The 26,944-nt window shown below is 39.7% G+C and overlaps 1 protein-coding gene across 1 annotated transcript in view; it reads right to left on the bottom strand.

Moving 5' to 3' along the window:
- LOC126252221 (dynein beta chain, ciliary) overlaps positions 1–26,944 on the bottom strand; it is a 769,797-nt gene that overhangs the window by 6,683 nt on the left and 736,170 nt on the right. The window contains exons 77-80 of the mRNA XM_049953092.1: positions 24,567–24,749; positions 14,896–14,955; positions 11,321–11,434; positions 5,691–5,839 (exon numbers count right to left, since the gene is read on the bottom strand). Coding sequence (XP_049809049.1) covers positions 5,691–5,839; positions 11,321–11,434; positions 14,896–14,955; positions 24,567–24,749 — 506 coding nt within the window. The remainder of the gene's footprint in view (positions 1–5,690; positions 5,840–11,320; positions 11,435–14,895; positions 14,956–24,566; positions 24,750–26,944) is intronic.

The following is a 26,944-nucleotide window of genomic DNA, read 5'->3' as shown; positions in this document are numbered from 1 at the left end:
ATACTATCCCCCCCTCCCCACCCCAGCCTCCTCCTTACCCTCATTGAGTTGCCACACCCATCATGCACTGGTGCTGCTGCTCGCAGAGTGGCTTCAGTTTACTGGCCTGTCACTGACTCAGCATCTCCACTATATGGTGATATATAGTATTGCTACATTCCATTCTGGATTTTCTTTTGTTCCTTTCAAGGAGTTTATCAATGCACAAAAATGGTTGGACATCTTTTTTCATAATTTTTTTCAGTAGTCGGTAGTCGACGCACTAACATCATCTGCCATCCTTCTTCTTCACAAGGACCACAGGTAAGAACCACAGATTCTGAAGGTTCAGTGATGTCATCTTTTAGCATCTTCTCCACTTCCTCCCAGATGACGTGTTTTTCCAGTATCCAGTGACACCATATACAAGTACTGTCTAATTTGTGAATGATCCCAAGTGTCAATAAGACCTCTTCCCATTAGCCATTTGGTCTATCTGTTCTTCACTCCAGATTTGAAAGCATCTAAAAATTAATGCAGAATGGCTATCACTCGCCAATGTTGTTCCTCGGACAGCCATATCCTACTGGCAGTTCTACAGCACCTTCCTCTCCTTTGTTGTCTATAGCGCCAGAGAGGAATATTTTTCACTGATGGCACTAAACTGCCCTTCCTGGACTGATTTGGCTGCTCCTATGCACATACCTTTAGGGATGAGATGGGCCTGGTAGGGACAGTTAGTGATAAAAGTTCTCCTTGGTCACATAAAGTGCTTATGATCTTTGCTGGCATGTAGATTTCTTTCATAAGCCAGATATAAATTTGCAACTGACAAAAGCTTCACAGTTTAACTGAGCATCTTGACTGATTCATCTCATAGATGATGGCTAAATATCAATGTCTTCATCACCAAATAACTCCCTAAAGCAGTCTTTTGATGTGTGATTGTTGGAATAGCTTCATCAATCTGGATCTCTAATCTTCCACAGTCTATGACTGCTTGTGATGCCTACAAATAGTCCTGTCTGAGAATAATGTTATGACTACATTCTGTCAAAATGACTGCATTCTCTCACTGATAGTTATTCTTGCAATATGGGTTCTTGTCAGCTGGACATATTTCCCATTTGCAACTTTCACCAAAATCACTTTTGTATCATAGGACATAGGTCTTATTTATCTGGCAACAATAAAAATTCAACACTACATAAAAGAAAACCCAAGCTGACTAACACCCAGACAGGTTGGCCATCGATGATGATGTCAATGATATTTCCTGACATCTTGGTGATTGTTCTTCTGGGAGGATTTTTATCTGCGGTGGCCTCACCTACATACACTCCTGGAAATGGAAAAAAGAACACATTGACACCGGTGTGTCAGACCCACCATACTTGCTCCGGACACTGCGAGAGGGCTGTACAAGCAATGATCACACGCACGGCACAGCGGACACACCAGGAACCGCGGTGTTGGCCGTCGAATGGCGCTAGCTGCGCAGCATTTGTGCACCGCCGCCGTCAGTGTCAGCCAGTTTGCCGTGGCATACGGAGCTCCATCACAGTCTTTAACACTGGTAGCATGCCGCGACAGCGTGGACGTGAACCGTATGTGCAGTTGACGGACTTTGAGCGAGGGCGTATAGTGGGCATGCGGGAGGCCGGGTGGACGTACCGCCGAATTGCTCAACACGTGGGGCGTGAGGTCTCCACAGTACATCGATGTTGTCGCCAGTGGTCGGCGGAAGGTGCACGTGCCCGTCGACCTGGGACCGGACCGCAGCGACGCACGGATGCACGCCAAGACCGTAGGATCATACGCAGTGCCGTAGGGGACCGCACCGCCACTTCCCAGCAAATTAGGGACACTGTTGCTCCTGGGGTATCGGCGAGGACCATTCGCAACCGTCTCCATGAAGCTGGGCTACGGTGCCGCACACCGTTAGGCCGTCTTCCGCTCACGCCCCAACATCGTGCAGCCCGCCTCCAGTGGTGTCGCGACAGGCGTGAATGGAGGGACGAATGGAGACGTGTCGTCTTCAGCGATGAGAGTCGCTTCTGCCTTGGTGCCAATGATGGTCGTATGCGTGTTTGGCGCCGTGCAGGTGAGCGCCACAATCAGGACTGCATACGACCGAGGCACACAGGGCCAACACCCGGCATCATGGTGTGGGGAGCGATCTCCTACACTGGCCGTACACCACTGGTGATCGTTGAGGGGACACTGAATAGTGCACGGTACATCCAAACCGTCATCGAACCCATCGTTCTACCATTCCTAGACCGGCAAGGGAACTTGCTGTTCCAACAGGACAATGCACGTCCGCATGTATCCCGTGCCACCCAACGTGCTCTAGAATGTGTAAGTCAACTACCCTGGCCAGCAAGATCTCCGGATCTGTCCCCCATTGAGCATGTTTGGGACTGGATGAAGCGTCGTCTCACGTGGTCTGCACGTCCAGCACGAACGCTGGTCCAACTGAGGCGCCAGGTGGAAATGGCATGGCAAGCCGTTCCACAGGACTACATCCAGCATCTCTACGATCGTCTCCATGGGAGAATAGCAGCCTGCATTGCTGCGAAAGGTGGATATACACTGTACTAGTGCCGACATTGTGCATGCTCTGTTGCCTGTGTCTATGTGCCTGTGGTTCTGTCAGTGTGATCATGTGATGTATCTGACCCCAGGAATGTGTCAATAAAGTTTCCCCTTCCTGGGACAATGAATTCACGGTGTTCTTATTTCAATTTCCAGGAGTGTAGATGGTCACCTATCTTAGTTTTCCTGAATTTTGTGGCTAGGCAAGCAACTAGTCCCTCTGTATCACTATGAGGAATGGCTGTGGCATCATAGGGAGCAACTTTTATCCAGAGTAGGTGATGGGCTTCATCCCAGAAGTGTGCTATAAGTATCTGCTGTTGACACTTTTCAGCATAGTAGTTGTTGAAAACTTGCCTTCTTACAATGTGTCCAGGGTGTCCCCAGTGAAAACATAGCAGCATCTTGTCCTATGTCCTCCAAATATCTGTAAGCAGATTTGCTACAGATTATCAACAAATGTTTTCTTCAGTTTCTGGAATCTGACCCAGTTATAAAGCTTATCTTCATCTTTCTCAAACCACTGCTGGGCTGTCCCATAAATGGAAAACTACACATTCACCTAACACATCTCATCATTCCACCTATTGCATTTGCAACTTAGTCAAGTCCTTTAATCCATTTGTTGAATCCTGATCAACATTTCTGAAAACGCTGACTGATGCCTGACGTGTAACTGACTTGTTGCGTTTTGGAATCCATTGGTAGCCTGAATATATGGATCCTGGGACTGGTATACTGCTTGTATTCCAGTACCTGCCCATGTAAGCTATGCCTTTTATGTTGCCTAATGGAAGCCATCATGATGTAAATGTTTTACAGTATATGGTACCTACACCAAACAATTTCAAGTTAAAACCACACTAAAATCCAAATCAGAAAGCCGCAATGAAGTCCAAAACAGAAAACACATTTACTATGAATACCAACACAAATCCACAATGGAACTGAACACCTGGATAGAGTGTGCCTATTTTTATATAGACATTAACTATTCCAGAATAAACAAGCATTACAAACATAAGAAATTTTGAGAACATTCCAGAAATGATAATTAAACATCAAATAACTGCTGGGGATCAGTTTTAACATGACAACCCAATGCTTATCAGCCAATGATGCTAATCTCTATATCATATTGCCTGCAGCACAGCTTACAGGAATAAGACGATGTCATTGCATCAACATGGGAACACATGGAGGTTGTCTGGTGCAGAGCCCCACGGTCAACAATTTGCCCTGCATGACAGTATCACATGAGCACCTGACCAGATTCCGAATTTATAAGATGCTCATTCCCAGTCTGTGGTGCAAAACAATCTGCCCTGTGTCAAGCTTTTTTACACCACTGGATTTCCCCATTTGAGAGCCATATTGTTGCTAAAAAGATTCGTCATTTGTCTCTGCATTGGTTATATACTTTTCTCATCACAACACATCTACATTGCCACCTTGTGCCAATCAGTCTTGAGGTGGGCACTAATCATAATGTTTCGTCTCATCAATGTAAGTATAAACACAAAAATCGGCAGCTTTTGATTGTAATAATGCAGCAATAAATCTCTCTTTCTGTGTGTGTGTGTGTGTGTGTGAAAAGTTGAGTATCATACAGCATATTGTTTTCAGCAGCAGTGAACTGTTTTTCATACAATGCAGTTCTAATCATAATGCAAACAGGAAATATTTGGATTAGACACTATTGACTGTAAAATAATGAGAGGGTATAGTCCATTATTGAGTTTATCTCAGCAGAGAGCTGTCTTGCAAACATTGCAATGTCTAAATTTAAATTAATGTATCAAATAATGCGTCCATTAGTTTTTTAGATAAAAATGTTTTGTCACAACATAATGTTCATGTACAATTATTTTTACAAAATGTGTAATCATTTAAGACAGCTGACCAAAAAATGCAATCATTTAAGACAGCTGCCAAAAAGAGAGAGAGAGAGAAAGAGAGAGAGAGAGAGAGAGAGAGAGAGAGAGAGAGAGAACCAGATGAGTATTACTTCTCTCTGTTTTAGCAGAACTGTTGGTTACTCACAGTCACGCTCCTTAAAACAATTTTGCATTATTTTCAGAGCCTCCTGTTCCAAAATCAGATGGTATGGTATTTACCAACTGGACATTTCCTTATAGAAAGTGTCTCATGAAAAACATTAGAGATGGCTTCCAATACAATCCTAAAGATATAGCTACTTTGGTGGTTGTGTTCCTCAACCAGTTTTCAAGCACTATATGCATTTTGCTTGGTAGCAGCTGTTTCTGAGCATCCAGAATGAGTTTCATCCTCATGAGAATATTTTTGTGACTGGGTCCGCTGTCCCAACATACGACTATAGGACTCAAAGTATATTAATTACCAAATTCATAATAAAATAACTTCAGGAGTTAGGTCACACTTATATACACTCCGAAATTATGAATAAAATTATCATGCAGTGGGTGTGAGATACAAAGAGACAGTCTTTCACTATCCACACGCTGCAGCAAGTGTTGAACAGGATGTGCTCTTACAGGGCTGCTCACATAGCAATGCTGGAGGAAATAAGGGTTCTCTGTTTTATACTTCATGTGGATCACAGATAACTGAAAGTTACATTTCCTTATGAATTGGCTGATATTTATGAAGCTATGACCAGTAACACTGTAAATAGTACTTCCCTCAGATAAAAGAATTTGAAGTGTAAGATGCTGTGATAAAAACACAATGCCTGATACTTCACTACTGTATTGTTTAAATCAAAGGCTGTCCATTTCTGTTGCATATATGGTGTCTGAAAGTTTATTGTTCCCTCTTTCCGTCTGGTTGCTACCCATAACTTTCTTCACTGCACCATTTCTAAGCAGTGCACTAGGTGAAAACAATGTCAAGTTGAAGAAAACAGGAAGTATTTAGATTAGGCACAATCTATTTTAAAATACCAATAAGTACATTACTGAGTATCTCTCAGCAGAAAATTGTTATGCAACATTGTAGAGTGTAAACCTAAAGTGAAGAAATGATAATTATTTCAGCTTCTTATATTGCATTTATACTTATTGTTAATTTGTTGTGTTAACATAATGAGGTCCTTTCAGATTTTAAACTGTTGAAATTTCTGGGGAACTTACACAACATCCTCTTTCAGCTTTTTTGTCACATCACACTGTAAACACATTTTGTCAAGAGGAAGTTCATTCTTGCGAGCTGTCGACTGCATGATGGCTGTCAAAAATGACTGCGGATTGAAAAATCCTGCCAGCCAGACAGATGCTGGTAGCTGGAAACAGAAAAGTCGCAACAGGAGTGTGTAAGATGGAAAAAAATTTGAGCATTTATACTACAGTACAACCCCATTTTTACATTTTCCTTCTTTTTACATTCATTTTTGTCCATCCCAACACAAGTCCTATTCTCTAAATAGAAGCTTTTCTGCCATTAATGATTCAGTGTTACAACATTTTAAGTTTTCTTTGATATTTTCACAACTTCTAACATCGATTTTCATTCCCAATATCTGCAAAAAATGCATCATAATCCTGGTCAAAGTCAGCCTTGGAAAAAGCAGAAAATGCAAATGATACGCAAAGTTATTGATCATGTAACATAGTGTTAGTGCAATAAAGAGGATTTTCATGTTGGCGTGTTGGCTCACGGTTGCTTGTATTATAGGTTCGCAGTGTTTGGAAGGATGGGATAGTATGCTGAGTGACTGCCTTAATGATAATCACGATCTGATGGTAGTGACTCCAGTACCAACCTTCCTCCTGCTCACTGTGTTGTATTACAATAGCTTTAATTTAATTTCACAGTCATTTATGCGAATAAACACTGCTTTTGGAGATGGCCATCCCTATAATGGGCTTTTAGGAACTGTCGTTACTTCCGCGTGAAATGTATTAGGCACGCAGGTTGTTACAACATGATGTCAGATGTAAACATTCCTCCTAAAGATGCTCCGTAACGTGATGACAATTTCTGCCCTCTTCCTCACCCAGGATGTCCCTGAATCGAGTAACCTCCTTGTCAGCAAACAAGCTCTAGATTTTGTGCCTACAAGGTAACCAATATTGTGTTACTTACAATAATTTTATAATTATTATCAATAATAAGTCTCACATTAGAACATGACTATCATTTTAATGTGGTTTTGCAAAAGGGTAGAGCTAATTGCTGTTACAAAGAAACAAAAACAATTAATTATTTGAGATTTTTTTTAAAAAATAGGCAAAATTAAAATTGTTTTAATATCATATTTTGAACAATATAAAGAGAATGGCAGTACAAGTAAGTTATTCATTTTTGCCTATTGTGTTCCCAGTATTTTACACTCTCCTGTTTTGGGTCAGTCTGCTAAAATATGTAAAATGAGGTTTTACTGTATAGTGAGCCAAAATGCAACCTTATATGAAGGGTTAATTTCAATAGAGCTACAAGTCCATTTTTGTTCATTCTGAGATACAGAGTCCTGAAGTTAAAAGAGCACTGAAAAATCTGCAGTTGAGATACCAGAAATATTCCAGTATATATACTTCAATATTTGTTATATATATACTTGAATATATATATATATATATATATATATATATATATATATATATATATATATATATATATATATATGAATATATTATATTCAAGTATATACTGGAATATTTCTGGTATCTCAACTGCAGATTTTTCAGCACTCTTTTAACTTTAGGACTCTGTATCTCAGAATGAACAAAAATGGACTCGTACTACTATCGAAATAAGCACTTCATATGCGAAAAATGTATAATTCATAAGTGATGTGATTCATAGGCATGTTTGTTTTCTCATCTTTTGGAAATGCAAGGCATATGAGTAGTCAGAAAGACATGTGAAGTATTGAAAATTTGCTCTTTGTAACCAAGACAAGTAAAAGTGATGAAAGAGTTGTCAGGCAAGAAGATTCCGCAACATTAAAACTATTAACTTTTCAGATACCTGAAACTGAAAATAGAAGAAGGAATATCTGGTGGCAAAATATTCCTGAACCACTGTTGTTTTGCTGGTCAGATTTTACTGTTTGCCTCTAGTGCAGATGAACTTCAAGGAAGATGCAGCAATTCATTCTCATAATCAGAAAAACCAGTCATGGATGATGAGAGCTATATGAACAGGGGGTCTAGGTACACAGCATCACCATTGGGGAACAAACATTGTATCATGGGATGGACCTGAGCAGCCAAAATGGTCACATAATCCTTGGCAATTGTGCAGACTTACAGAGTAATCTTGGAGTCCATGGAATACTATGATACAGCTGCCCAGATCACTGAACCCCCACCATGTTTTCCTCTTGGGAGGTAAACTCGACAAGAAGTTGGAAATAGTGTGCAATAAGACTCATCCAGACAAATGACTTTCTTCCATTACTCCATAGTCCAGATTATATATCTTCAGCACCACATTCTTCTGTTATGGGCGTTTGTTGGAATTCCAGCTCACCCTGCAATTCCCTCCTTCTGGAGCTCCCTTCATGTCGTTTTGGTGCTAACAAGATTCATTTCTGCTGTGACTTTTGCAACTGTCGTCCTCTTATTTTTTCATCACTATCCTCTTCAATGACCATCTCTCATAAGAACTTAACACACACTTTCATCTGCACTGTCTGACTTAGTGGATGATGTTTCCTGCTATGCAGCATAAATCTTCTATATGGTGCCTCTTGAAATGCCAAACACTTCAGCTCCCTTGGATACAGAAGCACCGATCATATGACTACTACCAATTTGCCCATATTACACTTCACTTTGCTCTGACACGATGCACTCACAACTACACAGAACCCTGTTCTGACCACGACTGACACCTGCAATGTTTTGAAGATATTGCATGGGTACCATCTGTGGTCAAATACAATACTGCAGGTCAAATACAATCGTGCAACCTGCAGACTTAGTTAGCATCTCCATTATGTTCAATCATGCATTTCTTGCAGTGTCCCACATTTTTGTCCAGCCCAATAGCTGCAGACCACAATGCATGAAGATGTCTAAAGGAGACATTTATCCAGCAGTAGATGTCAAATAGCTATGGTTGATGATGAAGTGAAAATTGCTTATGATAATAACAAGAAAACCAAAGTAAGAAAATCATTTTCACAATGACTTTTATGATACTGCAGGATGTAACTGCAGTAACATCGTCACAAAATGCAGAGAGTCTTTAGAAAACTATATTTTGATTTAATAATGAAGCTAATAGTAACACAGTTGAGATCTTCAGAAAAAATTGACAGAGGAATGTTTGCCCACAATGGTCAAAACATATTCGTGCAAGAAGCAATAAAAGTATTCAAACTGAATGAAAAAACAGGTGGTGAGGAAAAATAAATATCTAAGAGATCTGCACTTTGAGATAGTTCAGAAGAGTAAGGAAACAGTGTGACTAGGTAATAATATAATTTTTGGAGCTATGAAAGACAGAGAACTGTTCCTTAAATAAAAATATTGCAAAACTCTTTCAATCAATTTGACATTTTGGAGACAAGACAGCTGTCACAACCACAGATTAAGTAAGAATAATGAGAGGAGTAAAAATTAAGCATACAAAAATTAAAAAGATTTTGTTCCATTTGGACTGGGTGGTGATTTATATTTTGTGAAAGGCCCTATATAAAAATTGTGATGAAAAGTATCAACTGTGAAGGGGCATATGATCATTGATATGGTGAAGCTGGTGTAATTGACATACTTCTGCAAGTAGTCCAATTACCTTCATAGCAGACCAGGGATTCTCCTAGGTTTTAAGAACTGACATACAAGAAAAACTCCCCAAGGCTCAGTATTTGTTACAAAATGTAAAAATATAACAATGAAAACGATCAATTATTGACCAAATTATTTAACTGTACCAAGCAGCGGCAGAACACACACATAAAAGACAGTTGTAATTAGCCAGATTTCAGAGCCAGTGGTTCCTTCTTCAGGCAGAAGGGTTGAAAGGGAAGGTAGAGGGGTGAAGAGAAAGAACTGGAGAGGTCTAGGAAAAGGGGTAGATTTTGGGGAAGTCACACAGAACTGCAGTTCGGGGGAGACTTATCGTACGGGATGAGAAGGAAAGACTGATTGTTGGGGACTGCATCAGGTGAGATTTGAAAACCTGAGAGCTTAAAGGTGGAAGACAGGGTAATATGCAGACAGAGATTACTGCTTAAATGTCATGCATGAGTTAACAAGAGTGAAAAGCTAAGTGCATTGTACATAACAGAGGTGAGAGGGGTGACAGTGAAAAATAGATGGGAAATACAAAGAAAGATGTAGAAACATAAAATAGGGTGAAGCAAAAAGTAGTTACAGTGAAGAAATGCTGAGATGGAAAAAATTAATGTAAATTAAGGTCCAGTGGGTGGTGAGAGCCAAGGACATGTAGTGCTAGTTCCTACTGGTGGAGTTTTGAGAAACTGGTATCTGGGGGATACTCCAGATAGCGCGTGTGGAGAAACAGGTGCCGAAGTCATGAATGTCATGTTGTAGATCATGCTCTGCAACAGGATATTGTGAGTTGCCAGTACACACCCTTTGCCTATGCCCATTCATCCTAATTGATAATTTGGTGGTGGCCATGCCGATGTAGAAGGCTGAGCAGTGTCTCCCTTTGGTAGTATATGTTTTGCCAGTTACAGGGCTGTCACAGGTGGTGGCAGGAGGATGCGTAGGGCAAGTCTTGCAGTGGGGCTGGTCACACAAGTAGGAGCAATAAGGTAGGGAGATGGGTGCAGAAGGAACATAGGGTCCGACAAGAATATTGCGGAGACTGCGAGAGCGATGGAAAGCTATTCTAGGTGTGGTGGGCAAAATTTCAGACACAATGGATCTCATTTCAGGGCATACTTTTAGGAAGTCATGGCCCTGTTGAAGTAGCTGTTTAACACATCCCAGAGCAGGATAATACTGAATCACCAATGATGTGATCCAGTTGTTTTTTGGAGGGATCAGCAGTACAAGGATTAGATGTGACGGCTCAGGAAATCTGCTTTTTAACTAGGCTGATAGGGTAATAACATGCAGTGATGGCTGAGGTGAGAATGGTGGTGTATTGCTGTAAAGAGTCTGCATCTGAACAAATACGTTTGCCTCATATGCCAAGGCTGAATGGGAGGGAATATTTGACATGGAAAGGATGACAACTGTCAAAATGTAAATATTGTTGTTTGTTGGTAGGTTTAATGTGGATGGAAGTGTGTAGCTGGCCTTCAGTGAGGATGAGAACAACACCAAGGACAGTGGCATGGGATTCGGAATAGGATCATGTGAAATTTAATTAGGAGAAGGTATTCATAGATTCCAGGAATTTCAGCACGTCAGCAGATCAGAATTTATTCTTAGCGATTAACAGATGATCTGTGAATATTTTGCTTATTCAGTCTGGAAAACCTTCTTGTTACCAGAAGGAAGCTTTTAATTTACAATTTAATTAATTCAATAAAAACTGCACTACTCATTCATGAGTATGTTTACAATGGCAATTTCTATGAATACCATGATTTAAACCATACACATGTACAGAACTTGAATATATGATAACAGTAATTCCCATGCTTTCTGGAATCACTTTTATATCATTGTTTTTTGTGCCTTAGAGTCTGTTGGAGTTTTAAAGGAGTTCACAGCAAATGACTAAGTCTCCTATTTCTGAATTACATAAAGATAACTTTTTTCCATATTTTGGGCACTATACGGTACTTTCATCCACTGTTTGTTTCATATTAAGAATAACAGAATTTTATACTTACCACAAAATCTGTGGCCCATGTTTCAAGCTCACGTAAGCGAAGCAGAAGATCAGCAAACCAGGCAGTAAGACCTAGTAGGGAAGGATATGCTCTCTGGGCCCACACAGCTGGAACCTACACAAAATTGATGATACTGTCACACGTAATTAGACACGCACTGCAAAAATTGTTTGAAAAAGCATAGGTTCCTGTAGAAAAACTTTGTGATTTCAAGCACAACTGTACCTCTTAATGAGATGGTGGAATGGTACTTTTCCAGAGTTTATATTTTGTAAGCTGACTCAAGTCTGAGCTGGGGATAACTAACACTACTACAACTTGGTTATGTAGGGGATTATTTTCTGGGGATACTCAACTCACAGTGTAAAGGTTTTTAGAATGCAAAAAAGAGCTTTAAGAATAATTTGTGGCCTTAAAAAGATGGAGTCCTGTAAATCCCATTTTACTGAGCTTGGTGTTCTAAATGTTCCAAGTTTATTCATTTATGAAACTATCTTGTTCACTAGGGACTACCTCCTGAAAACAGGCAAACTGCTACAGAACAAAAGTGTACACAACTATAGTACCAGAAGGGAATCAAATATACATCAAAAATATCACAGAACAACCACCTATCAGAGGAGCATAATTAACATTGGTGTAATACTACACAATAAGATACCAGAGGAAATAAAAAATACTACTCATCCAATATTTAAAGCTAAACTAAAGGCATTTCTAATAAAGCACTGTTTCTATTCTGTCGGAGAATTTCTGAATAAGTAACAAAATTAATTTAAGTAGGTACCTAATTTTAATTGCTAATACTATGTATTATTGTAACTTATCTTTGACCTGTCCAATATCAATTGTACAATTTGTGCTATATGATAAAACTGGACCAATAAAAAATCAAATCAAATCAAATCAAATCAAAAAAAGGAATGGTGGGAACAAAAGCAGCAGAGAGCTGAAAAGTGGAAATAATGAACCTTCTCAAGCAATTGTAATACTAGTGAATGAGTGAGTACCAACCGCGGTCGGGATGAGGAATCTGGGCTGGGGGGTCTCAGTTCCAGGTACGTCCTGAAAGATGTTCCGCATTTTGATAAATGGTTGTTAGTACTGTGACTGATAGATTTGTGAAGGTCAAATGATATACACACATCAAAAAAAGTTATGCATCACCCCGGTTCCTAGAACTCCTGAAGACAGATGTTGCCTGTGGATATTGTATCACAGACACAGTCCCTTTGACTGTTCAGAGATGTCAATAAACCCACCCAAAGATGTAGACAACCATGAATGAGCAGCAACTATTAGATGGAGGGGGTCCGACAGCTGATCAATTCCAGTCATTCTATAAGGAAAGAGGTACATGGCTCGTGTTGTCTGTAGTTCAACCATGCCTAGATGGTCAATACAGTTATTCAATCGCATCCACATTGTTACTTTGTGCCAGGAAGGACTCTCAACAAGGGAAGTGTGCAGGCATCTCGGAGTGAACCAAACTGATGTTGTTTGGACACAGAGGAGATACAGAGAGACAGGAATTGTCGATGACATGCCTTACTCAGGCCTCCCAAGGGATACTACTGCAGTGGATTACCACTACCTGTGGATTATGGTTCAGAGGAACCCTGACAGCAATGCCACCATGTTGAATAATGCTTTTCGTGCAGCCACAGGACATTGTGTTCGACTCAAGCTGTGCGCAATAAGATGCATGATGCACAACTTCATTCCCAACGTCCATGGCGAGGTCCATCTTTGCAACCATGACACCATGCAGTGCAGTACAGATGGGCCCAACAACATGCCAAATGGACCGTTCAGGATTGGCATAACATTCTCTTCACTGATGAGTGTCGCATATGCCTTCAACCAGACAATCGTCGGAGAAGTGTTTGGAGGCAACCCGGTCAGGCTGAATGTCTTAGACACACTGTCCAATAAGTGCAGCTAGATGGAGGTTCCCTGCTGTTTTGGGGTGGCATTATGTGGGGCCGACATACGCCGCTGGTGGTCATGGAAGGGGTTGTAATGGATGTATGATACGTTAATTCCATCCTCCGACCGATAGTGTAACCATATCAGCAGCATACTCACGAGGCATTCATCTTCATGAACGACAATTCACATCCCCATCACTTACATCTTGTCAATGATTTCCTTCTGGATAATGACATCACTCGACTAGAGCGGCCAGCATGTTCTTCAGACATGAACCCTATCAAACATTCCTGGGATAGACTGAAAAGGGCTGTTTATGGATGATGTGACAAACCCCTCTGAGAGATCTATGTCGAATCGCCATTGAGGAGTGCGACAATCTGGACCAACAGTGCCTTGATGAACTTGTGGAAGTATGCCACGACGAATACAGGCATACATCAATGCAAGAGCTACTGGGTATTAGAGGGACTGGTGTGTACAGCAATCTGGACCACCACTTCTGAAGGTGGTACAATATGCAATGTTTGGTTTTCATGAGCAATAAAAAGGGTGGAAATGATGTTTATGTTGCTCTATTCCAATTTTCTGTACAGGTTCTGGAACTCTTGGAACCGAGGTGATGAAAAACTTTTTGTGATGTGTGTAGATAATATGAGCCCATGACAGGTTGATTGATAACTTTTTGAGAGTTGTATGGTTGGAATGAGTAGTATCACTTGTTTTACACAGGAACTTCTCAAAAAAGTACATTTTACTTTATTAATTTATTACAATTACATATTTTGCCCAGCATGTTTGTGTAAGGATATAGTCTCAAATAATTTCCATCCTTCATAGCTATTTCAAACCATTTACTCTTAAATATAGATTGGAATTTAGACAAAAGAGTTCTTTGTAAGTTATGTATTTAACAGTCTGCCCCAGCTAAAATATTTTCCTCTGGTTCTCAGGAAATAAGGTCGCCAAATCCAGATCTTGTTTACACTCAAAGTGGAAAAAAATTATCATATTTAAAATTCAATGCATATGCAATTCAAACATGAAAAAGTTTACCATGTTCAAAATTCAATACACATAAAATTCAAACATGTAAGAACTATTTTTAACAAAAGTTATTTTTATATGAATCTTGTAGGGTAGTTCTTGTAGAATGCAAATACTTTTGGATTAAAGGAGATCATTCACCCGAAATCAGAAGCACTGAGTTGTCGATACGCATACTGGCTGGCATGAGTGTAGCTATTGGTGGGAAGCAGCACATACTGAAGGTGTCATGGGAACATGAATTGGGAAGGGGTGATAGGACACAGGAAGTGGAAACTGTTGGGTGAAGGGTGTGGGGACAGTGGGTTATCTGAGATTGAGGCCAAGAAGATTATAGGAGTGGAGGATGTGTTGTAAGAATAACTCCCACCTGCGTAGTTCAGAGAAGCTAGTGGTGAGGGGAGGATCCAGATGATTCAGCTGAAAGCTGTCAGCCACACGTGTCTCATTAACAACTTTCACAACATATTAAGCATAATATAGCTTTAATATGGAATCTAACACCACTTTTATCTTCTGAATATTTTAGAGTTATACCACAAGAAGATAATGTAGTTGTATTAACTTTTATTATGTGTATGGAAAAAAGATCTTACCTGATCTAGGAAAAGTGCATTCTCCAATTCTTCCATGACAAATGTTATTGTCAGTTCACCCTGCAAAATGCATAATATCATTACCAAAAGGCCACTGTTGGAAATATTTGATAGTCTATTTTAGAAAAACTATAGCAAAAATGGTTATTCAATAAGTTTGGGTATGCTAGTTACTGATAGATCTACGACACCGTGCTCACATGTTGGTTTCCTAACTAATTGCTCCAGGTAAACTTCAGAAAATACATTTACAGTAATCTCCAGATAGGAATATCAACAATGTAGGAAAAGATAGATTGCTACTTTCCATAAAGAATGACACATTAAGTTGCAAACAAACACAATTAAAAGACACTCAGATATGTTTAAGTCTTTTTTAATTGTGTATTTTTCTACATCATTGCTATTTACAATAATCTCACATTAATTCCTGCTTCAGTCTTGAGACTCTCCCATTAAAATCTCTGCCTACTGGCCAAGAAAATTACATCAGGTTTCTATAACGAGTTTCACCACTACAACATCTGAGGTAGAAGTTCAATAGAACCATCAGATTACCATGTTTTACCCACCTTTGAAGCTTAACTTCACATAGATTCCTTTGCATTTAGAATCTGTAATGACCAAGCTCCTTATGACAATAAATACATCACCACAATTAGTGTAGAGCCTATCTTTGTGATAAATATTTCAATTGGAATATAAGATTTTGTCACTGTTTGATTCTGGTTTCACTCAGCTTCTTTTTCTTAGTACTATGTGTGTACTGGTGCTGTTAATAAGTGAGACTAATTCTGGAACCCTACCATGGACACTCCTCCTGTTAACTTATACCACATTAATAATGTATTTTGTTTTTATTAATCAGCAAGCATGTACATTATCTGAAATTAATGTAGCTGGTATATCACCTTCACTCATCGCAGCATGTAATTGATCACCAAGTATATAAAGACATGCTTACAACTTAAAAATCCCTCCTGTGCATGTCATACATAGTGTGCTTACTCTGTGGTGTGTACACTTGATGTATGGAAGATGGCCCTAATTTTTCACTCAACACTGGAGGTCAGAAATCTGCATCTAAGATTGATGCAGAACCATATGATCCTCCTGTTTAAGCCCTCGACTTGGCTCCAAACCAGAAGTTCTGTATACAAGGCTGCAAATGATGAACCATACTTGCATCCACATGTGAGCCTAATTGTCTTCAGAAATTCAACAAGCTATCTAAAGGAATTGAAGAAGGCTTCAAACTAAGGCAGGTGTTACTCTTGTTGATATAAGCTTAAAACTTACAGCCATATTTACCCTGAGCACTCAGTAGCCATTGTCAGAGTCTCCCCATCATCTCATATTTGACGTCCTGTCAAACATACTGACTGTGCACTGGCCACCATTCCCAAGTTGTCAGCTATTTTCTTGCAGGACACAATTAACCAACTAACTTTGGATGCCCAAATTACCAACATACCCAGATTCTCTATCAGAGAATTCTCCTTACATCCAAAAACAAGCTGAGTTTTTATCAATTTTCCACACTGCAGAACTGCATACATGATATACTGTACTAACCCAGGAAATTGAGACTAACTGAAAAATTAAGGACTGCAATAACCATAAATTATCCTACATACCTTTTGTACTACAAATGATGCAGAGAAGCTACATTACTAATATCACAATTTTTTTAAAAAAAAAAAAAAAAAAAAAAAAAACGAAACTCTTCCACAGAAACAAAAGTATAATCTGCTACAGACGCAATGACACTGTGCACACAGACAGAAAATCAAACATCACTAACAGTGTACAGCTCTACAACATTCAAACTACACAGATTTCAAAGTTTTAGAAACTGAGTTACATTCTAGGAATTTATATCATCCTCAGAAATCACTTCAAACTGTACCTATTGGTCCTAAATTAATGACTCACAGTTCTCTCTAGTACAAAAATATTTGCTCATGCTAGTGGTGAAAGACTGAGCAACTGAGAAGTTCACAGTTCTAAAATCTTCTTGCAAATACTGAGAATAGCTGTCGTGTAGTAAGTTATCAGAACCAAGAACAAGAACACCTGTTTCTTACTGGGGATTATCACATGCCAGTAGAATACAAGTTCAGAACCAAAACAATATTTGTAAATGTTCAAAGCTTTATAGGTGTTACAAAGAGTTTGGCATTGGATTCTGATTGCTTCTTTTGCATAAACACAACCCCATAAAATGTCATCATGAAAATCATGAGCGAATGAAATATTTTGAAAATAGGTTCTAATGAAATTATTAAGGACACTCTGACTGTAAGGTACGGAACTGATGTGCAGCAAGAAAAAATTGCAATTCCTTGATTTCCAATACAATCCTAGACTTAAGTTTTCTAAAATTCTTTCATCTATAATGCAATAGTTCAAATCATGGGTTAATTTCATTACAGCTCAATAAGAATAAAATGAAAATTCAACATTAGCATTAATTCTAATGGGGTCATCAATAAATTTCATCACAGTTTAGGAGGAGAGGAAATGATGTTGTAGGGATCAGGATAGGAGGGTTGAGGGGACACAGCAACACAGCAAGGTTGGAGGGGGGCAAGGGGGTCTATCATGCCCCAGACACCACTTGCAGAGGGGTGCCAAATGCTCTCCAAGATAAACAAGATTTTTCGGAAAATATATTATTATTTAAGTAAATTCTATATATTATATATGTTTGTTTTTCTGGAGGGGGGGGGGGGGGACACACACGCAATAAAGTGAAGTATTGCACGCAAGGTGCCAGTGGGAGGGGGACGGGCACAAATAAAGTGTTGTGCCCTGGCTCCCAGTTATATTTACTATGCCACTGGGAGGAGGAATGTAGTAGTTTATGTGATGAGGCATAATGAGAGGGGCAGTGTGACTCTGTTAAAATGTGATCTCAGCAATTTGCATCAAATATTTTCTATGCCTTATTCCTCCATCTTCAAATATCACTTGTCCCTGATGGAGCATAATTACCTTTGGTAAGCTGCATACAATACTGCCACAGCCTTGGTTTTACAGCACACATGGAAAAAATTCTTTCTTCTGGCCCACTTTCATTTCAAAAGGTGCACTGTTTAAGAATAGTTTATGCAGTGCGGAATAATTTTTGTTAATGTGGTGTACTACAGCTGCAAAATGTTTCATGACAGATCTATTTATGGCTGTTGATATACTTTCCGGGATGTGAGGTCGTGGTCCAAGAACTTTTCTGCTCCTTACGTTTCGTTCAGGACTGCGCTGAACTTCCTCAGAGGCGCTGCTACACCATCACCACCCAAGTAAAGACCAAAAATGGCAACAGCTCAATAAAGTTTTTAACAGATTGTTTTTCATTATGCTCACAAATGATGAGGCACAGTAGTTGCAGCTAAGCTGGTAGATCACAGTGCTGCTTTCACAGATGGCCTTGTCTTTGATATGGATGGAGATGACTGTGACAGAATATGAGTAGATCATAGTGAGAGGATGTACAGGACAAGCCTTGGATCGAGGACTATTGTTGGAATATGAGCTACGGGGTAAGGTGCTGGGAGCAGGGTAATAGGGATGGGCAAGGAGAGATGAGCATAGATTGGGTGGATAGTGGAATACCACTGTGGGAGGGGTGGGGAGGATAGTAGGGATGATATACCTCTTATTATGGTATGACGAGATGTTGTCAAAAACTTGGTATAGAATGTGATTCTGTTGTTCCAGTAGTTGACCTCCACCTCAAGGATGGCTACATCAGTGTCTCCAACCACATCAAATAAACCAACCACCTACAACACCTCCAATTAAACGGCTGCCACAAAATCCACATCGAGAAGACCCTTCCATACAGCCTAGCCACCCATGGTTATCTTATTAGCAGTGATGAGCAGTCCCTCTCGAAATAAGGCAAGAGTCTCACCAGGGTGCTCAAGACCAAAATTACCATCCCCACGTAGTCCAGAAACAGATCTCTTATGCCTTGTCTTCCCCAGCACCTGTCATCCCCAAATGTCTGGCCACATGGAAGCAACCCCGTCATGACTCAGTACCACCCAGGTCTAGAGCAACTTGATACCATTTTCGGTCACGGTTTTGACTGAAACTTCCTGGCAGATTAAAACTGTGTGCCGGACCGAGACTCGAACTCAGGACCTTTGCCTATCACGGGCGAGTGCTCTACCAATGAGCTACCCGAGCACGACTCATGCTCCGTCCTCACAGCTTTGGTAGAGCACTTGCCCGCAAAAGGAAAAGGTCCGGCACACAGTTTTAATCTGCCAGGAAGTTTCATATCAGCGCGCACTCCGCTGTAGAGTGAAAATTTCATTCCAGAAACATCCCCCAGGCTGTGGCTAAGCCATGTCTCTGCAATATCCTTTCTTTCAGGAGTGCTAGTTCTGCTAGGTTCGCAGGAGAGCTTCTGCTAAAGTTTGGAAGGTAGGAGACGAGGTACTGGCAGAAGTAAAGCTGTGAGGACGGGGCGTGAGTCGTGCTTGGGTAGCTCAATTGGTAGAGCACTTGCCCGCGTAAGGCAAAGGTCCCGAGTTCGAGTCGCGGTCCGGCACACAGTTTTAATCTGCCAGGAAGTTTCATATCAGCGCGCACTCCGCTGTAGAGTGAAAATTTCATTCTAGGGTTTTGACTATCTCTCATCATGCCTGAAATGAAAAATATCCTCTGCACGCCTCCCTCAGTGGTATTCTGCTACCCACCCAACCACACAATATCCTTATCAATCCCTATTCCATCGCTGCTCCCACAGCCTTGCCCCTCTGCTCATACCCATTGAAACCTATTCAAGTCATGTCACAGATGTCTCCTAACACTTGAAAGGCGGGTTCACCTATGAAAGCAGCCATGTGCTCTACCAGATTATCTGCAACCCTGTGCCATATTCTATGTGGGTATGACACCTAACAAGCTGTCTGACCATGAGAATGTTCATTGGCAAACTGAGGCCAAGAGGTAGCTGGAGCAGCCAAATGCTGAGTACACTTCCCTGATCCCATTCCTGTCCTACATGTTTTCCTGCACCTGCATAGTCCTTGTATAAGTATATAAGGAAAAGCCCCAACATGCTATGATAAAAGTTAAAAACCAATGACAATAAACACTAGAATGGCCACTATAAGCATAGGCAAAGATGTATTTTGCTATGCTGGAAGATAAATGACAAATGATAGAAAACTTTGTTCAATTTTTTTGTCAGTTATTTAATAGACACTATCTTTAGTCCTTGTAGGGAGAAGATGTATTTTTGTGAGAAGTGTGTAGTAGAATTTGTGATACCTAAATAATAATTTATGAAAATATGAAGTGTGAGGATTCTTACTAGTGCAAAACCATGAAAGTTTTTATTTTCTTCCACACATTATGCTAACATCATGTCACTGTAGCTGCCTGCATCTGAAGAGGAAGTGCTATAAAAATCAGTATTGCATTCACGGTCAGAAATGTGAAGTACTTATGGCAGAAGAAGAAGCATATAACTAAATTAAGTAAATCTCAACGGCATAGAGATTGCAAAAATTGACGTAAATTCATGCTACTGCTGACTTACAATTTACAAGATTTGTAAATTAAGACTGCAAGACAATTCATTCACTTCAAAATTTATAAAAATAAAATTTTATAATATTATAATTAATTTGATTAATAATAATAATATTTATTATTCTTTTTGTATATATTTGCACACCCTTTACATTTCTCTGCTCCCCTCCTCTCATTTCCCCCTCTCCCCCTAACCATCCCTCTTCCGCAAAACCACCCAATGCTCAACGTAACGGCCCTATCCTGTCCCTACCATGTCCCATACTCTTGCAGGGCACTAACATCTTCCCCCTCCATTCCCTGCTTTGCTATCCCTCCCAGCCACACACCTTCTCTTTACTCCCACTGCCCACTCCTACAAAGATCACTGCTCACTTCACATGCAGTTACTGTCAGGCTTTATATGACAGTGACAATGTATGTGTGAGTTGTGCTTGTGTGGATGTGTGTGAGTTTTGTTGTCTATGTTTGATGAAACACTTGGTCAAACAGCTGAATGACATCTAACAGTCTTTTTCATTGTGCCTATCTGCCATTCAGCAACTTGTCTATGTTATAAGTAGCTGTCTATCCTTTCAAGTTATTGCTTTTCTTATATAGTGTGTTTTAGGAAGGATGACATAACTCTATAATCTTATATTTATACAGCAACTTATTCCCAAATAAACAAACTCATTCCTGTTGAAATTGCCAAGGATTAGAGTTTAAAATGTCTACTTTTAGACAACATAATTGACACTCTATTTGAGATTTGTTTTTGGAACATGTGGTTGCATTCTTTTGGTTTTTGGAAGAAAAACTCTTTTCAAAATTTTTCAGTACATTTTTTTTCTAAAATTTCAGGAACAGTGTCATGAACCATTTAACACTTCAAAAAATACATAGACGACTTCATACCAGTTTTTTTCATTTCAATGAGCTCCAATAAAACTAGTACATTTATTACACACTGCATATTTCTCAAATTATTTACCGTATTTTTAAAACATATAAGTTTATTACTGTTAATGTAAACAATACCTTTTATCTCTGTTCAGACTGGTATCAAAGTAAGTGTGCCAAAGAGAAAATTTCACATTATACTGCCTTTTGTACATTAAAGATCACCTGCAGGTCACAGGTATCACTGTGACGGGATGCAGGTATTTGTATGCTACAAACATTGTATACTTAGGCTACACATCAAACTGCATTTGTTCCTGCTTCAGGTGTGTGAATCTGATTCTTTGTGGCTTTTAAGGACCACCTTCCATTCATTGAATATACTGACCCTGCATACCACTATATCATAAATTCAAGCACCATCCAACAAGAAATGTATGAACTGACCAAAATTTCTGAGCTGAAACAGGTACAGTGTAACGTCACTTAATGAGTACCTCCCATAACGCAAAATTCGAATAATGAGCAAAACAAATTGCAAAGTGCCTCGCTTAGCGAGCAATGTTTTGATTAATGAGTGACAATGATTTAGTGTGATGTCTCCAGCTGTTCGTGCCCAGAGGGAGAAACTTTCAACAATATGAACACCTTTCATTATCACCAGTGGCATATGAACAATGTCTTTAGTATGTACTGCAGCCTGGATTTAGCACTCTTTCTGCTACCATCTTAGTGCAGCTTATGATCACACATTTTCTAAACTTGTGTTCACACAGTGTTTTTTGTATGCAAATTTAAATAACCTTCATAGAAATGTCCCTGAATGTAGAGCCGCAAGAAGATGACCATAAGAGAAAGAAAATGACTTTAGAAATGAAATGCAGAATCATTGAAAAACGTGAACTTGGTGTGTGCATTGCTGATTCAGAAAGCACATACAATTGGCCTACATCAACTACTTGCATTATCCTCAATACCAAGGATGAGATTAAGGAAACAGATGCTTCAAAGGGAGTGACAAGAGTATCTAAACAACGGTTTCATATTCTGGATGATATTGAAAGATTGCTCCTTATGTGGATAAATGAAAAGCTATTTTAATGTGACTCTATTAACGAGAACATCATTTGTGAGAAGGTAACAATGATTTTCGCCGACCTCGGTAAGAAGACACCATGATCATCAGTGCTGAAAGAAGTGTTTCAGGGAGGCTATGGGTGGTTCAAGAAGTTTAAGAGAAGAACCAGCATCCACAGCATTGTGAGGCATGGTAAAGCAGCCAGCTCTGCCACAAAAGCAGCAAAGAACTTCATCAGCAACTTCAAGATACTCATAGATTCTGGGGATTTTCTGCCACAACAGGTTTTTCATTGTGTCAAGGCAAGTCTATTCTGGAAAAAGATGCTGAAGCATACTTTTATAACAGCAGAGGAGAATGCATTGCCCAGTCACAAGCCAATGAAAGACTGTCTCACACTGTCATTCTGTACCTATGTAAGCGGTGATTTGAAAATTAAACCACTGCTTTTTTACTGTTCAAAAACTAGACGAGCCTTCAAGAAGTTAAGTGCAGAAGAGAAGGTTAAATGTGATGTAGAGGCTCAACAACAAGACTTGGATGACATGTGATGGTTTTTGTGATTGGATCAATGAAGTGTTTGCTCCTTCAGTGAAAAAAATATTTGTTTGAGATGAATCTGCCACTCCATGTTTTGCTTGTTATGCTTCTGTCCATTCTCCAGGTCTACAAAAACACCTCCTTGAAGAGTTTCAATTCATCAAGATCCAATGTGTGCCTCCCAAAACCACTTCGTTACTCCAGACTATGAACCAGCAGATTATTTCTAACTTTAAGAAGCTCTACACTACAGCACTCTTCGAGCATTGCTTTGAGTTGACTGAAGCTACCAATCTCACTCTAAGAGAGTTTTGGAAATATCACTTCAACATCGTTGTCTGCATCAAGATGATCGAAAAGGTATGGGAATGGGTTACCAAGAGAAATCTCACTTCTGCTTCGGCCGAGAGCATAGGAGTAGAAGTGGATAACAATGATATCGATGAGCTTGTTGAAGATCGCAGCCTAGAAATAACCAGCAAAGAGCTAATGAAGTTGTGATGTGTTTCACAGCAGGAAGTTATGGAGAGGAGTTCTTCAGAGGAGGAGGAGGAGGAGGAGGAGGAGGAGGAGGGGGAGGAGACAGTAAGAGCAAAACAGCAATCTTCTGGCACAATAAGAGAAATCCTGAAAGCATGGAAACTGGTTGCATCCTACATTGAAAATCATCACCTCAATAAAGCAGTGGCTACATGTGTTACAAATTTATTTGACAATTATGCTGTGTTGCATTTTCACCAAGTGTTGAAGCATCAGCAGCAGCAAATAACTGTAGATAGCTTCCTAGTAAAAAAAGAATTAGTTATGTATTGTGAATAATAAAGAACTTAATACTGTATGTACAATTTTGTTTGAATAACTGGCATGAATAAGATAAAACTTTTAATATTTTTCCTGCATGGAACACTTTATTGTATTTTACATTAAGTTATATGGGATAAACTGTTTCACTTATTGAGTGTTTTGCACTACAAGTAAGATTTTGGAACGAATTAATGTTTGCTATGCAAGGTTCCACTGTAGAACTATTTATGACCTTCTTCACAAGGGAGCACTGATCTGCAACTTGAAACTGCATCATTTATAATATAACTATACAATAAATCGAAGAGAAAACCAAGTCTTGGTTTCACTTTTTCAATGGTAGTTACTCTGAGTAGTTGTGGAATAGTTCCTGTCATATGTTAGTGCTCGATTGCAGACTTGTCAAGCACTGCCAAATATTTCCAGAATGAGATTTTCACTCTGCAGCGGAGTGTGCAGTGTGCACTGCCAAATATTTATTTGTGACACAAAAAGAAGAGAAGAACAATGAATTGTACCATTGAATGGGAGTCCTTAATGTCTTATTACATACATACAGAAATTTCCTCAAATGAAGAAGATACGATGGAACCTCTTTGTGCTGATTCAGATCTTGTAATAGTTGATCTGGTTTGCAAGCTATGTTTATGTTCTAGATATGCAGCTGACTACCATAATAAGCCTCATGGTCATGCTCTCATTAAGACTGAAGAGGACTCAGTACTCAGCATTGTCTCATTTAAAAACAATTCCTCCTGGACATATGAATATGTTGCACATATTCACTAGATACTGAAAAGCTATACGTAACTATTACCTTCAAACCTAGATCCAGTTCTCGAAGTGAACGTTTCATTTCTCCAGTTAAGTAATTCATGCGCTCACATTCCTGGAAGGCTACAATTACATAGGGAGTACGTTCTTCCACTTTTCCCATAATTTCTGCCATATTAAACTCTTCTGGCAATTTTTCCATTATTTCATCCACAATTTGTTTTACCTAAAAAGCCATAAAAATAAATTCAGCAATTTTAGCTTCCTTATTCATAATAAATAATCAGTATAAATTGGTGAGGTAATTCATGGAAAGTGTGTATGTAGTATCAACAGCATGACAGCATTAAGTCACAAAATAACTGTGCAGTTAACTATTATTCTGAGTGCACAACTTCTGAGACATCACTTCATAAGTAAACTTCTTCACACCCAAGAAAAGATATTAGATGGGCTGGTTTATATCTCTAACTATGAAGATATGGATTCCTTATTAGTAGACGCATGACCCAGGAAGATTTTAATGTGGTCTTACAAAGAAGCAATCCAGTTTATTGTTTGTGCATCAAAAACATATGGTACACAATAAATTGAATGGGAAATGCCTGTAACTATAGTAGTTATACTCACATAATGTCAGTACTACAAACGTTGATGGTTGCATTCCACTGTTCAATTTTTAGCCCAACTACTTCTCACACATTTATTGGACAGAAATTGTATACAGATACGTACTCTTGCGCTGGCAGGTCGATAGGCACACAAACAAACACAAACATACACACGAAATTCAAGCTTTCGCAACAAACTGTTGCCTCTTTTGTGTGTATGTTTGTGTTTGTTTGTGTGTCTATCGACCTGCCAGCGCTTTCGTTCGGTAAGTCACATCACCTTTGTTTTTAGATATATTTTTCCCACGTGGAATGTTTCCCTCTATTATATTGATATGTACTCTTGGATAGAACACTCCCTTATTTTCATAAAATGCAAGAACTCATTTACTATTTACTTAATAAATTGGTGGAAGATCCCTAAAGAAACATGGGCTAACTTTCTTCAAAACCTGTCTACAGGTCATTGGAATTAGTATGAGGGAATTAGTATGAAGTGGATGTTAGGTGAGAGTAATGAAGTAGATGTCACTTTGTGTCATATACAAACTGACTGTGGCCATATTAACTACTTGTATGGAGTGCTTCAACAGCTCATAAATTGTCTTTGCCACATGAGTGAGTCCACCATCTTGCTGATACAGTCCCTTCACTGTTTCCACGCTACAAGGTAAGACCCAGCACCATGACTGATGGGACAAGCAGAATTAACCAAATTTGCAAGACAGCATACAACTTGACCAATATCCACTTGTTTCAAGTTGCTATCACCCTCAACTCAACATACAGTGCAGTGTACACTGGCATTTCCATCATTCAATATTATCTTCACTGTGTTGTTAACTCCATATTTACCACCCAGTTTTGCATAGAAAAGCTGCCAACATGCTAAGCTCAGAGGGTGTCTGCTAGTGCAGTCAGGCTAGGCTGGTAGCAAGGAAAAGCAGCCAGTGCTTGTTGAGTAAATTCAATTTGTATCGATGGAGCTAGCCCTCATTAGCCACCATATCCTGTCTCTTCTAGGAGTACACAAATAATATTGACTAATTGAGAAAATATGAATGTTAATGACTCTCTAAATAATAGAGGCACATAAACAAGACTGGAAATTTGATGACACACACACACACACACACACACACACACACACACACACACACACACCTGTACACCTACAACGTGCTGGTTGAATACACAATGCCAAAACTACAGGAGTAGTGCCAGGTGGAGAGGGTGACCGGAGAAGGGAGGGGGGAGTGGGAGAGAGGGTTGGCAAAGGGTAGCCGACAGCTTTAAAGGAGACAGCAGGTACAAGAATAGAAATGTGGGAGGAAGAGGCAGCAGGTGCATGGGACAACAGTGTAACGCACAGGCACTGACATTGATGAATTCCTGCAGTACATGACGATAATGATATGAATGAGTGAATTGTGAGGGGTGATAGAATAGAGGAAGGGGAGATTGTGGGAAACAGTGTGTGGGTGCAGGATGATTTATGATAGGCTGCTGTGGCAGGTGGCAGGAGGTGGGAGTGGGGTAGGGAATTAGCAGAGATTAAGGCCGGGAGGAATATGGGGTCGAAGGAGGTGTTGAATGGTTAACTCCCCTCCATGGGGTTTAGAACAGCTGGTGTTGAGGGGAAAGATCCAGGCTGCACAGGAAATGAAACGGCCATTAAAATTTAGCATTTTCTGCTTAGTAGCATATTCCATCACTGGGTAGTCAGCTCTGCTCTTGGCCACAGAGCTTCAACTATCTACCATCATGCCTGGAAAGAGGAACATCTTATCCACAATTCCTCCCACCCCTC

Source organism: Schistocerca nitens, chromosome 4 (assembly GCF_023898315.1).
Source record: "Schistocerca nitens isolate TAMUIC-IGC-003100 chromosome 4, iqSchNite1.1, whole genome shotgun sequence".
Taxonomy (NCBI): Eukaryota; Metazoa; Arthropoda; class Insecta; order Orthoptera; family Acrididae; genus Schistocerca; species Schistocerca nitens.
This window is presented reverse-complemented; position numbering and strand designations above follow the sequence as displayed.